At 37.9% G+C, this 12,746-nt stretch overlaps 1 protein-coding gene across 3 annotated transcripts in view; it reads left to right on the plus strand.

Annotated features, from left to right (window-relative positions):
* CHD9 (chromodomain helicase DNA binding protein 9) overlaps positions 1–12,746 on the plus strand; it is a 79,541-nt gene that overhangs the window by 48,525 nt on the left and 18,270 nt on the right. For all 3 annotated transcript variants that reach the window (XM_066557539.1, XM_066557537.1, XM_066557538.1), the window contains 12 exons: positions 292–535; positions 1,622–1,798; positions 2,636–2,779; positions 2,887–3,142; positions 3,957–4,167; positions 6,121–6,316; positions 7,055–7,222; positions 7,799–7,978; positions 9,287–9,397; positions 10,078–10,274; positions 11,062–11,261; positions 11,727–11,886. In XM_066557539.1, coding sequence (XP_066413636.1) covers positions 292–535; positions 1,622–1,798; positions 2,636–2,779; positions 2,887–3,142; positions 3,957–4,167; positions 6,121–6,316; positions 7,055–7,222; positions 7,799–7,978; positions 9,287–9,397; positions 10,078–10,274; positions 11,062–11,261; positions 11,727–11,886 — 2,244 coding nt within the window. The remainder of the gene's footprint in view (positions 1–291; positions 536–1,621; positions 1,799–2,635; positions 2,780–2,886; positions 3,143–3,956; positions 4,168–6,120; positions 6,317–7,054; positions 7,223–7,798; positions 7,979–9,286; positions 9,398–10,077; positions 10,275–11,061; positions 11,262–11,726; positions 11,887–12,746) is intronic.

A 12,746-nucleotide genomic window follows, 5' to 3' on the forward strand; every position in this document is an offset into this window, starting at 1 on the left:
TCCCAAATGAATACTTCTTGAATATATTTGTAGAACTTCACAGAACATTCTGTTCTCAGGTTTTGACAGTGCTAAACCTGATGCAGAGCTTTACACAAAGGTTTTGTGCACATTCTTTCACCTTAACCAGGGAATGCTTTCAAGGATCATTTTGCAGTGCCTCAGTTTTGACTGTTGTTGTAGACTGGTATATTTGAGCTTTGTTTCTGTAAATTGTTCATTTTGCTAACAGCGTTAGGGTCTGTACTTCACTTGATGATAGTAACAAATAAATTTTTTTTTTGCTTTCAGGCGAAATTGCATTTTAGCAGATGAAATGGGCCTTGGCAAAACCATTCAGTCCATTACATTCCTGTATGAAATCCTCCTGACGGGTATAAGAGGCCCTTTCCTGATCATAGCTCCGCTCTCCACCATAACAAACTGGGAGCGGGAGTTCCGCACGTGGACTGACCTGAACGTCGTGGTGTACCACGGCAGCATGATCAGCAGGCAGATGATTCAGCAGTATGAGATGTACTTCAGGGACTCCCAGGTATGGGAACCTCACTTGTGTGCACTAACTCACCCTGAACATGGCTCAGCTGGCAGCAGTGACAAGGATACTTGACGTTATCTGTCTTTTTATCTTGGTGGAAGTCACTTCACGTTCCAGGATGTTACATTTGAGCATCTTCAGCAAATGCTTACTGGGTAAATTTAGTGGCAGTGTTAGCAGCAAGAAGTGTGTGTTGTTTCACTGTGCTGAGTAATTTTGCAATTGAATGGCAGTGACGCTGGTGCTCTTGTGGAGATTAAAGTGTACACAGATGGTTGCAGTTGGGTCCTGAATTTGAAGAGCAGGGAGAAAAAAATAATACTGATTAAGCTCTGCTACCTTTATGAAGCTGTTGATTTCCTTTTGCTGGTGTTAACTCTGTACAGTCTGAACTTGCTTTTTTGAAATACACACCATTAAATGACATGAGAAAAACTTGAAACCTGACTATTTTAAAAGGGTTTTTTTTTTCCTTTTTTTATATATTGTGCATAAATAATTCGTTTTAATTGTAATGCTATTTCTTCAAAATTGATAAAGCTGAGAACTTTTTATTAATTAGTGCTAAATATCAAAATGACATCTTGTTTGCCTAATGAGTTATTTTATGCTGCCTTGCTGAAGGCCTTACATGTTCTCCTTGTCAGACCAATGCAGTAAAAAGTTTTCATTTAGTTCCCCTGTAGTACTGTGATTACTTACTGTATGACTGCTAACTGTATTAACATTATATTGTGATTGATCGATTATAGAATTTTTCCTGTCACTCTTTCAGATTTTCTCAGCATTAAAAATGGGGTTTTATCCACATACACCTTCTGAAACAGTTATGTTAGATGGTTATATCTCTAATTTAAAAGGGGTTGCATTTTTTCTGTTGCTTAGATAATACTGGATTTAGGTCCGTGAATAATTCCTCATCAGTTTTAGTTAGGGAGTTACAAAGATTATTAAGTGTGATGATAAAGCAATTTATAATGTAAAATCCAGTGTCTGGCTCCTGGCAAAATTTCAACAAGGAAATGTGTACATTGAGCAGATGGGAGGGAATGTAACAAATTGTGTGTGTTGATGAATTTCTAGGGCCGTATTGTTCGAGGTACCTACAGGTTCCAGGCCATTATCACAACGTTTGAGATGATCCTTGGTGGCTGTCCAGAATTAAATGCAATTGAGTGGCGTTGTGTTATTATTGATGAAGCTCACAGACTGAAGAACAAAAACTGCAAACTTTTGGAAGGACTAAAATTAATGAACCTTGTGAGTAACTCTAGTTCACTTTTTGGGGTTGATTTTAGTTCGGTATAGTATGATAATAAATTAAAAATTTGCTTTACATGTCAAAAAAGACCTCAAGCAGTGTTTCTTGAGGAATAACTATTCCTGATACTCTTCAAACATATGTGGTTTTGATAACTTATGCTGGTGTATTTGTGATTAAACAAACTGTGGCAAGTTCTCACTGTTAGCACAATCTATTTCCGATGATACTGTTGTACAGTTTTTGTTTTGATTAGGATGAAAATATCATTTAAAATTTGCCTTAGTTTTTGTGCAATGTGTTAAAATTTAGGAAATATTTTAAGCAAGTTATTTAACAACAGAAGCATGCAAGTGGTAGAATTTTAAATAGACAGATTGTCTAGGCCAGAAGTTAAAATTTTATTTTGTACAGCTAAAGATTTTTAAAGTAGAGACTACCATGTATCAGATGCACCATGATTAGTTTTGCATTTTTTACTGCTTCATTATTACTTTCCAGTGTGTTCTCAGAAGTCTTCTGAGTTTCTTTCTGATACATGCTCAGTGTATATTTTTCACACGGCAGAGAGGGAGGATTATGAATCTGTGAATATTACAGGCAAAGTTGAAATGTTCACTCATTCCTTCATTAGAGATGTAGAAAGAGAAAATTTCAAGGAACGCTACTAGAAAATACTTATTGGTGTTTTTTAAATAAATCTGCTTATTTTTATTACCTGTGTGCTTAACAACACATAGAACTGGTGTTTTCAGGTTTGATGCTCAGGCTTAACATAAACATTTTTGCAAATGTGTGCAGATAAGGTTATGCAAGGTCTTTTTGTCCTTTTCTAGGAGCATAAAGTGCTGTTAACAGGTACCCCGCTGCAGAACACAGTAGAAGAATTATTTAGCCTCCTTCATTTTCTGGAACCGTTGCGTTTTCCTGCTGAGTCTACATTCATGCAGGAGTTTGGAGACCTTAAAACAGAGGAGCAGGTATGAGTTCATCTGAGCTTTAGGGTTCAGGAGGGCCTGACTGCCTTTTCACTGAGCTACAGTATTACCTTTTTTCATGTTCCAACAAATGCTTGTGCTTCCTTCAGGTTCAGAAACTACAAGCTATCCTGAAACCCATGATGCTCAGGAGATTAAAAGAAGATGTAGAAAAAAAGCTGGCTCCTAAGGAGGAAACCATAATAGAAGTAGAACTAACTAATATTCAGAAGAAATATTACCGAGCAATTTTGGAGAAAAATTTTGCCTTCTTATCCAAAGGAGCAGGGCAGGCGAATGTACCCAATCTGGTTAACACTATGATGGAACTCAGAAAATGTTGTAATCACCCTTATCTCATCAAAGGTAAATACAGGATAAGGACTGGGGATTTTTTTAACTTATTTTTTACTTCTATTTAAAATATGTAAGAATTTTGTAATAATTCTTCAATGTTTTCTTCAGATTTTCCAAAAATTGGATTAGGTGGAAATATTTTTTTGATAGAGACAAGACAAAGTTGTGAGACATTTGCATATTTGATGCCTGAAGCTTGAACTTACTCTGTAGGTTTTCACAGAACATTTAGAAGCAATTATCTCATGGAAATAGTATAGCTCTTTAAAAGCAGTATGAACAAGAACTTTTAGGTCTAAGTTTTAAAATGAATGGTTCTTTCAAGTGATAGGATCTCTGTCAGTCTTCATTGCTTTTCTCACTATTAACTGGTGTTTTTCCTGACTTGTAAGAAAATACAATTCACACTCCAAAAGTTTTGGCTGTGGTTTCACAAGTAGTATTCAAAATACTGTTTTTTGGCAAAGACTCATGACCCCTTTAAAATATCACAAAGACAAAAGAACTTTTTTTTAGTGTTTTTTTTTACAGTACTCGAGAATTAAGTATTTCAGTTTTTAAAATTTGGAGGATGGGGATTCACCTCATTCAAGGTGTTTTTTCTGTGGTGTTCTGCGTAAAAACTTAAGACTTGTTGTCAAAGCTGATAAAAACAGATGTTCTTGCTTAGACTTCAGATCCATCCAGAACTCTGTTCTATCTCCATCAGTACCTAAAGGGGGATATTTAGGGTACAGCACTGACTTTGGTAACTTAGATTTGAATGAATATGGAGATATTTGTGTAGATACATCCATAGATGTGGAAATATATTCTTTGATAGGTGCTGAAGAGAAGATCCTTGGAGAGTTTAAAGAAACATATAGTCCAAGTGCTCCTGACTTCCACCTACAAGCAATGATCCAGTCTGCTGGTAAATTGGTTCTTATTGATAAGCTTCTTCCAAAAATGAAAGCAGGAGGCCACAAGGTCCTTATCTTCTCTCAAATGGTGCGCTGCCTTGATATTTTGGAGGATTACCTTATCCATAAAAGGTAAGATTCATCTTCTGGATCCTGTGGTATATTGCTCTGTGTGAATGGTAGTGCAGGATTCATGACAGCAGCCCACCAAAGCTGGGAGTTCTGTTTTCTTTGTTTGCTAAGCAGTGTGTACTTTGTGTTCTGGGATCATTTGTTCACAACTAATTGAAAGCTTCAGAGAAAAACTAAAGAGAGGTTGTCCAGTTTGAGTAAACCGTGTGCCTTCAGTCTGTTGCCTTTTCCATTAAGCATTCAGTTATGTATATACTGTTTTTACATCTTGTGTCAGAAACCAGCCAAGTTCAAGCTTGTCATTGCTTGTCCAAACCCCAGGAAGGCCTGAATGTGTTCTTTATTTACATGGTGTTGAACAGGGACCACATGGGTCCAAGATACAGATCCTTACTTCCAAAGGAATATGAACACCAAGTGATAAGCAACTGGGATGTGGTTTAATTAATGTAAAAGGGAAAATGTTCTTCCTAGCTTTGCTAAATTGACTGCTTTGAATTTTGCAGCAACATTGAACTGCCAGCCATAAACCTGCTCCTTAGGCTGGCTTTTGCCATCACGTGTAATTGCACCCTCTGATTATTACAGACTATTGACTCCATGGAAACTAAATGCTTTTTTGAGCATGTGACTAAATAAGTGCATGAAGCCTTAAACTTGGTTGCAATTAGTAGTTGCTGTATCAACCTGAAAATCTTTAACAAGGCATAGTTCTTGTTGTTTTACCAGTGTTGCAATGTACATACTGCTTTGAAGTATGTAATTGTCAGTGAACTACTTCATAGTAATGCAGAGTTAACATGATGAAAACCAAAAATTATTAATGTTAAGCCTTCCTGCACTGGATACTGGAATACTAGATATTAGGTTATTTTAATATCTATTTTAGTGATAGTTTTATATTAAAGCTGTCTGTTTGAACTGGGAGTGCTACAGTTTCTTTTTTATTTTAAAAGATTAATTTTAACTTCATAGTGATACTTATAATTCTTCTCGGAAAATGTTCCTTTTTCTGCAGCGATGTTACATTTAGACCAGTGAATCATATCTATAGGTGGAATCTTTTGAAATCCATAGAAGCTGAAATTTGCTGTGTGCTGCCATTTGATTAGAAATGTTGAAGTGCACACATGACCAGACTTAGCACTTAACAGAATTCAGGCCTGTAGGAGATAGATGGCTGCCTGCCAGAATGCCTGTGGTCCTGTGGATTATCCGCTGTGCCATTTTATAGCTGATGAGAAGAAAAATGATTGTGAGGCTTTGACTACTAGGTGCACATTCAGCTTCTTACTCAGTGTACAAGTACAGAAGTATTTGCTCCCTTTTTAAGCATTTTGCTTGATTTCAGAAGTTTCAAAGCAGTCTTTGTAATTGTCAAAGGTAACAAATCACAGGTTACTTCAGGCTTGAAAATTTGCTCGGTTTATCTAGGAGGCCTTGATAAAGACTGTTAGAAGTGCTGTCATGTCATTTTTGTTCCATTTCTCTTAATCTTTACGGAATCAATACACAGTTTGTCCAATGACAGCTCACCAAGTTCTGGTTTCTGCTGATTGCTTGGTCACCCTTAATGTGTTCAGGCAATCTGGTATATAATACAAGAGTCCACTGTCCTGCTTATGTGACCCTAGGCAGGGATCCAAGGATAATACGTGAAAAACTTGAAGTGTCCACATAGGACTTCAGGTTAGGGTGTGTTTTAATAAGTAAGGCATAATCAGTGGACAAAATGCAGAGCAACTTGTCTTAAAATGCTCGGTGTTCGGACTTGCTGATGTGCCTTGGTACTACTCTGCAAGTTCTGACATGATTCTTGGTTATGTTACCCACTGCTAATCAGAGTCAGTCTTTATCACTTTGATTCACTGCACAGACTAAATCTGTGAGCAGTAGACCTGTCCCAAGGCTCTCTGAATTCAGACCCATTTGTAGAGCTGTGTGCTTTGGCAGGTACCTGTACGAGCGCATCGACGGGCGCGTGCGGGGCAACCTCCGGCAGGCGGCCATCGACCGCTTCAGCAAACCCGACTCGGATCGCTTCGTCTTCCTGCTCTGCACCAGGGCTGGGGGCCTGGGCATCAACCTGACTGCAGCAGATACCTGCATCATTTTTGATTCTGACTGGAATCCCCAAAATGACCTGCAGGTAAATTTCTTTGAGCGTGATAGAAAGCCCTAATTAAACTCAATGGATAAGAATTTAATCGCTTTGAATATTGTCTCTGTTTGAACACACATAATTTTGACATGTTCATGTTTTTAAAGCATGTGTTTAAAAACTGCCTTCAGAAGAGATTTCATTTGGTTGGGAACTTTTCTTTCAGTTACTTTTGAAAAACATAGCACAGGTGAAGTCAGTGATTTGATAAAACCCTTAAGAATTGATGACACTGTGAACCCAGGGGCTATATTTTGCATGTACTGACTAACACATCTTATGGAAATAGAAGTGTTCAGTTGAAAAATAATATTCAGAAAAGGATTAATATGCATTAAGAAAAAGTGAATTAATAGAATCTAGGAATTGGATGCTGAAATTTAAATAACTCTCAAGTTGCAACTCCTTTTCTGTTTGTATCAGGAGATCGGCTAACTTTGGAGCTAGCAGGTCTTTTTATCTGGTGTTACTGCAAGGGAAGTACCAGTCAGGAGCATTTAGCACAGGCCATTCATCTGCATTTTTCTTCCTACACTGTGTTTAGAAAACTGCTCACTTTGTGGAAAATATCTGATAGCTTCTGTTTGCTTAAATGTGTGTTGACTTCTTTTGAGTTCATGCTCCTGTTTTTGGATTGGGCTACAGCAGAAACAGGTTTTTAAAAGATCAGTATGTTATTCCTAGGTAAGTCTAGATTCTAACTGCTCTCTTCCCTTTCTTGCAAAGGCTCAAGCCCGATGCCACAGGATTGGTCAGAACAAAGCAGTGAAGGTCTACAGGCTGATCACACGTAATTCCTATGAGAGAGAGATGTTTGACAGAGCAAGTCTGAAACTGGGACTGGATAAGGCTGTCTTGCAGAGTATGAGTGGAAGAGAAAACAGTGTTGGTGGTGTATGTAGATTTATTTCCTGAAATAACCTTCCTTTTGCTTTTGTAATCATGTGGGAATTACTTTAAATTACAGAAGCTGCCACTTTTCCCTTTTTCTGTCATTTGCATCTCCATTCTGTTTCCTGATGTGAACTAGCAACATAGCTGATATAATTTTAAATCTAGTCAGTTACTCTCATAAATCTTTCTTGCCTCATAAAGTTCAAGGTAGATAATGTCAAAGTGTTAAAACAAGGAGAAAAGTTTGTTTCTTTCCTTGTATTTTCTCATACTGAGATAATGTATTCCTTTAATGTAAGTATGAACAGGTAATTTTTTTTAAACTTGCACATCATGGTGTGTTGAGAATAGCCAAAAAAAAAAAAAAAGAGAGGCATACTTTTAAAAATATGTCATGTAAGCACCTAATTTATTATTTCAGCTGTCAGCTAGACTTTTCTCATAGCTTTTAACACTCCAGATTTAGGCTTACAGATCATAAGGCACAGTTAGGTTGTGGAAAGATGGGAAAGAAGAAGAGAAAAGAGTTCAGGGATTTTTCTTCTTGACTGTCTAAACCTGATTTTATTTACTCAGATCCAACAACTCTCCAAAAAAGAAATAGAAGACTTGCTTCGAAGAGGTGCCTATGGTGCCATAATGGATGAGGAGGATGAAGGCTCCAAGTTCTGTGAGGAGGACATTGACCAGATCCTGCAGCGTCGGACCAAAACCATCACCATCGAGTCCGAGGGAAGAGGCTCCACGTTTGCCAAGGTGCAGAGCAGCAGGGTGTTCTGTGACAGCAGAGAGCTCTAAGTGGCACTGCATGTTGGAGAGTTTAGGCCTCACTTTTATGTTCTGTGTTTCATGGGGCTGTGTGTGAGGTACATATTTTGGGTTCTTGCATCTGTAAATTTCTGTTAAGGTGCAGATAAAAAGTCAGATTGCCACAGATTCTGTAAACGCCAGGTGCAAGGAGTGTGCTTGAGCAAAGATGAGTAATGGATCTGTGCTGCTTTGGGAAAGGCTGGGGGTTGTGTGAGATATGATGAGCTGCATTAGCCAAGAATATTAAAACAAATTTGCTTATTAATCTGGTTGTATTTAGATACATTAAGGGTAGGGGAAAATATATATGGCAATAATTAATAAGGCTAAAAATTAATATAGTTAAAAATGCATTCTAAAAATGCATAAACAAAAGATACATATTTTGAACCTTGAGCTTTTTTGGTAAAACTTGGAGAAGTGAAATAAGAAGTTTCCTAAAATAGCAGTGAGTGGAGATACATATATGTACATGGGAAGGGGGCTGAGAGTGTAAAATACCAAGCAGCAAAGCTTGGGATGTGGGCACTTCATGAATGCAATTGTGAGCATTCCAAAAGAATTAAAAAAGCAAAGAAAAAAGAAGACTTAAAATATTGTAAATGTATATTTATATTCTTAAATGGCAATATTTAAAAATATTATTTATTTATATGTTTATTTAGGTTTTCCTATATCTTGCTGATTATGCCTTAAATAAGAAGTAGATTTCTAAAGATCATCATCACTGTCTTTTTATCAGAAGAGTTAGAAATTTTTATATGTATTTACTCTTTTCCCAAATGCAGTGTATCAGGGTTTTTAAAATGCCTTCTGAAATTAAGCCTATTCCATGCACTCAGGCTTTGATTGTTGGCAGCTTAAACACCCCTTTGAAATTTCCCTCAAGCGAGTACTTCTGCATGAGATGAAATCCCCAAATGCTGATAAGCCTCTTCAAAAGATTCTTTTTTCTTCCATTCAAGTAATTTAGATTCAGACTTAGAAGCAGAAGAATCTTGCTGCTTAATGTTCTTCTCTCCTGATGGTGCATAAAAGTTCATTAGATTTTTCTGATTTATTATGGATATGATTTTTAAAAATTAAGGGGGAGGAGAGCTTTTGAGTTGCTTTGCAGTGTAAGTAACTTCTAAAGTCTTAACAGCTGCTTGGGAGATTTTTGATGAGATAAGGTCAGGCAATCTTTACAGCAGTGAGGCAAACTACAAACTTTTGATGTATGATGTTGGTAAGCTTTAGTTTTATTTATTACAGGCTAGTTTTGTTGCATCTGGAAACAGGACTGATATTTCACTAGATGATCCCAACTTCTGGCAGAAATGGGCCAAAAAAGCAGAAATTGATATTGATGCTATCAGTGGTAGAGTAAGTACTTTCTAATGTGTATTTTTTTTTCAAGCATGTACTTGCTGTTGAATTCTGAAATTGCAGGTATGGGATTTCTGGTGCTTTTTGATTAATATTTCAACAAATCAAACTTTTTGTGCTGGCTTATTTGTGCATGACAGTCAGCCTGCTGACAGCTGTAGTATTTCTAATTTCTGTCCTGTCCAGTAAAAAGTTGGGGCATTTCTGATTTTTGTTAAAGACCTGTGCATGATTGAAAGTGTGGAATTACTCTGATTGCCCCATTTCTCTGTCTGTAAATCTTGGGCTGGAATCTGCAAAATAAATTACTAAAACCTGTCTAAATTTTATCATACTGAAATCTGTGTCCTATACTTGAAGACATTCCCCATGCATTTGATTGAAAAAGGTTTCAGTGCCCCCTTTCTCTCACGAAGACTGCAGAGTAGTCTGTGTGAGAGAAAGTCTCATCAGCTCAGATGAGATACTCTGCATTGTTTGTAACAAATGTACTGGCATTAGCACATGATGCTCATTTTTGTTGCCTTAAATACCACCGAATGTTTTACTTGCTCCATGGGTGTTCGGTGTCCTCATGAAACAGCTGTGAATAACAAGAGAGAGGAATTGTTTCTGAACTGGAGCTGTGCACTTGAGAAAAACTGTTTCTCTCACAAGGTTTGTTTGCACTTCTGCAGAACAGCCTTGTCATTGATACCCCAAGAATCAGGAAGCAAACCCGGCCCTTCAGTGCTACCAAGGATGAGCTGGCAGAGCTGTCGGAGGTGGAGAGCGAGGGTGACGAGAAGCCCAAGCTGCGCCGGCCGTGCGACCGCTCCAGTGGCTATGGGAGGACAGAGTGCTTCCGTGTGGAGAAGAACTTGCTGGTCTATGGGTATTGTGTGCATCCTTCTTCATTCTCTCAAGGCTTTTAAAAATACTTTCTTTTTTTCCCATGTGGTTAAATTGGTTTTGTGGAATATCTTAAGTCTATATTGGCAATGACCTGGAGTGTGTGCAGAGAATGTTTTTAGAACAGGAATTTATCTTGCCCCCTGTAATAAATCTTCCTGACAATTTGCAATTAAAGAAACATTAAAAAAGAAGGGTGAAAATCTTTCTTCAAATGAAATTACAGCATTTAACATGGGTACTACAGGAGTCTCTCTAAAAATCATTACAGTAAGTGCTGCAGGCAGGCTCAAGGCTCCATAAAAATGTCTGAAATAATGCCTTGGTAGGTAACTTGATTTTCATAATTGTAGAACATCTTGCACTTCTGTGAGGCACAAAAAGGAACTGAGAATCTAACCAGTTATTTTAAGCATACTGAAATCAGATAACTTGATTTGGAAATCAAATCTTAGGTGTTCCCTCACCCATCTTAAAAGAAAAATAACAGCATTCTTGTCAGAGTGAGTTCCCGTCAGTTTTGTGTCTCTGAAGTTTAAAACAATCATCCATATTTTTTGTAAAGAGGCACTTCTTGTTTAAAACTCTGTTTTAATCCGGTGGAGTTATGTTGCAAATATTACTTTTATTATTTCTATTCAGTAACTTAAGCTGAAAGAAAAAGGTTAAAAGCTAAGTATTTTAGAGAAACATTCTCTTTTGTACAATTAGTCTGTAGCTACCCCAGTGTTTCACTTCCAGGTGCTGATTTGTGTTTCACTTTGGGCTAGGTGGGGCCGATGGAGAGAAATTCTGTCCCACGGCCGCTTCAAGAGGCAGCTGAACGAGCAGGATGTGGAGATCATTTGCAGAGCCCTGTTAGCCTACTGCCTTGTTCACTACAGAGGGGATGAGAAAATAAAGAGTTTTATATGGGATCTCATCACCCCGACAGAGGATGGGCAAACACGAGAGTTACAGAACCACCTCGGTAAGGACTTCATGTGTTTGTGCACTTAAACAGCTTCATATGTGTGTGCCTGTGGTACTGGGATAAAAACAGCAAAAAACCCTCTTTGAACACATCCTACTTGAAATAAATGGGATTTATTTCAAGCACACAATTCAGCTGATGGGCAAAGAAGTGTCATTGCTGCTTTGCCTTGGATTTGATGGCTTGCCCAAATGGTGTTTGGTGTGAGCTTTCATTCCAGTTCAGAAGAACCTGTTCTATTTCGTGGTAGGTGACAGACAGCACACTCCTCTTCTCCCCTTCCCTCTCCTGTTGGTCCTTACTGGTGATGTGTACTCCAGAGATGCTCTGAGACACAGAACACATACTGATGTTAGTGTTGATCCTGCACTGCAGATTCAGTACCTGATTCAGTATAGGATATGGGAACTATCAATATTGTGGGCATCTATATCTATACCTGTAATATTTTACATTATATAGGCTTATCAGCCCCTGTGCCTAGAGGAAGAAAAGGAAAAAAAGTGAAGACCCAGGCTAGCACTTTTGATATACACAAAGCAGAATGGCTTCGAAAATACAATCCAGAGCATCTGTTGCAAGATGAAGGCTACAAAAAGCACATAAAACACCATTGCAACAAGTAAGCTGTAGCTGAAGTGTGAATGTCTTTTAATGTTTGGGTTTTTTCTAGTTTATCCTTGTCTTAGACTTTAAAATAGTTGTGACAGTAGGAAGAAAGACGTTTTATGGTGTTAGTTTGTTTAGAATAAATAGGTCATGGTGTCTTTGGAGGTGAACAGATGATTTCACATGTAAAATAATTCTGGTACAATTTTTGAAGAAACTGTTTTTGTCTAGGGAGGGATCTCTTGCTAACATGTTTGGGATGCCTTGCAGCAGCCAAGGGACTAAAGAGTGGGAGTGCTTACCAAAGAGACTGAAAGCACTGAAGTTGTTGCCCCTCAATCTTACATGCTGTTTCCCTGGCATGTTTTCTAGGCTTCAGAGAACCTGAGCTACCAGTTTGTGAAAGCTTAGTCATTCATGGCAGTGAATGAGCTTGGTGTAGATCAAGGATTTTTCTGTAGCAAAGCTATTTATATTCTGCTTGGACAATTCATACACTGTAGTCAAGAATTGAGATAAAGCATGGAGGAGTCATTGGGGTCACTAAATTGTGAGTGAGAAGGAAAGGAAAGGTTAAGGGGAGGATGTTCATTGTCAGCCCACTCAATCCCTTTCTAAGGACATGTTCTAAGCAGGAAAAGGGAAATAGCACTTTGTTCTTATCAGTATTTTATGAAGCAAGTGAAGAGTGTTCTCCTGACCCTGGTCTTCAGGATTTGAAAGAAAATTTTGCAATGAAACAATTTGTAAATATGATGACAATAAAAAGTCCTGGATCACCTGAGCTGGATGTTACCCCCTACCATAAAAGTGAAGGAAGTATGTTTTAGGAAAATGACTTGAAATGTCTGTGATATAACAAGACAAAACAAA

Source organism: Molothrus aeneus, chromosome 11 (assembly GCF_037042795.1).
Source record: "Molothrus aeneus isolate 106 chromosome 11, BPBGC_Maene_1.0, whole genome shotgun sequence".
In the NCBI taxonomy this organism is placed as follows: domain Eukaryota; kingdom Metazoa; phylum Chordata; class Aves; order Passeriformes; family Icteridae; genus Molothrus; species Molothrus aeneus.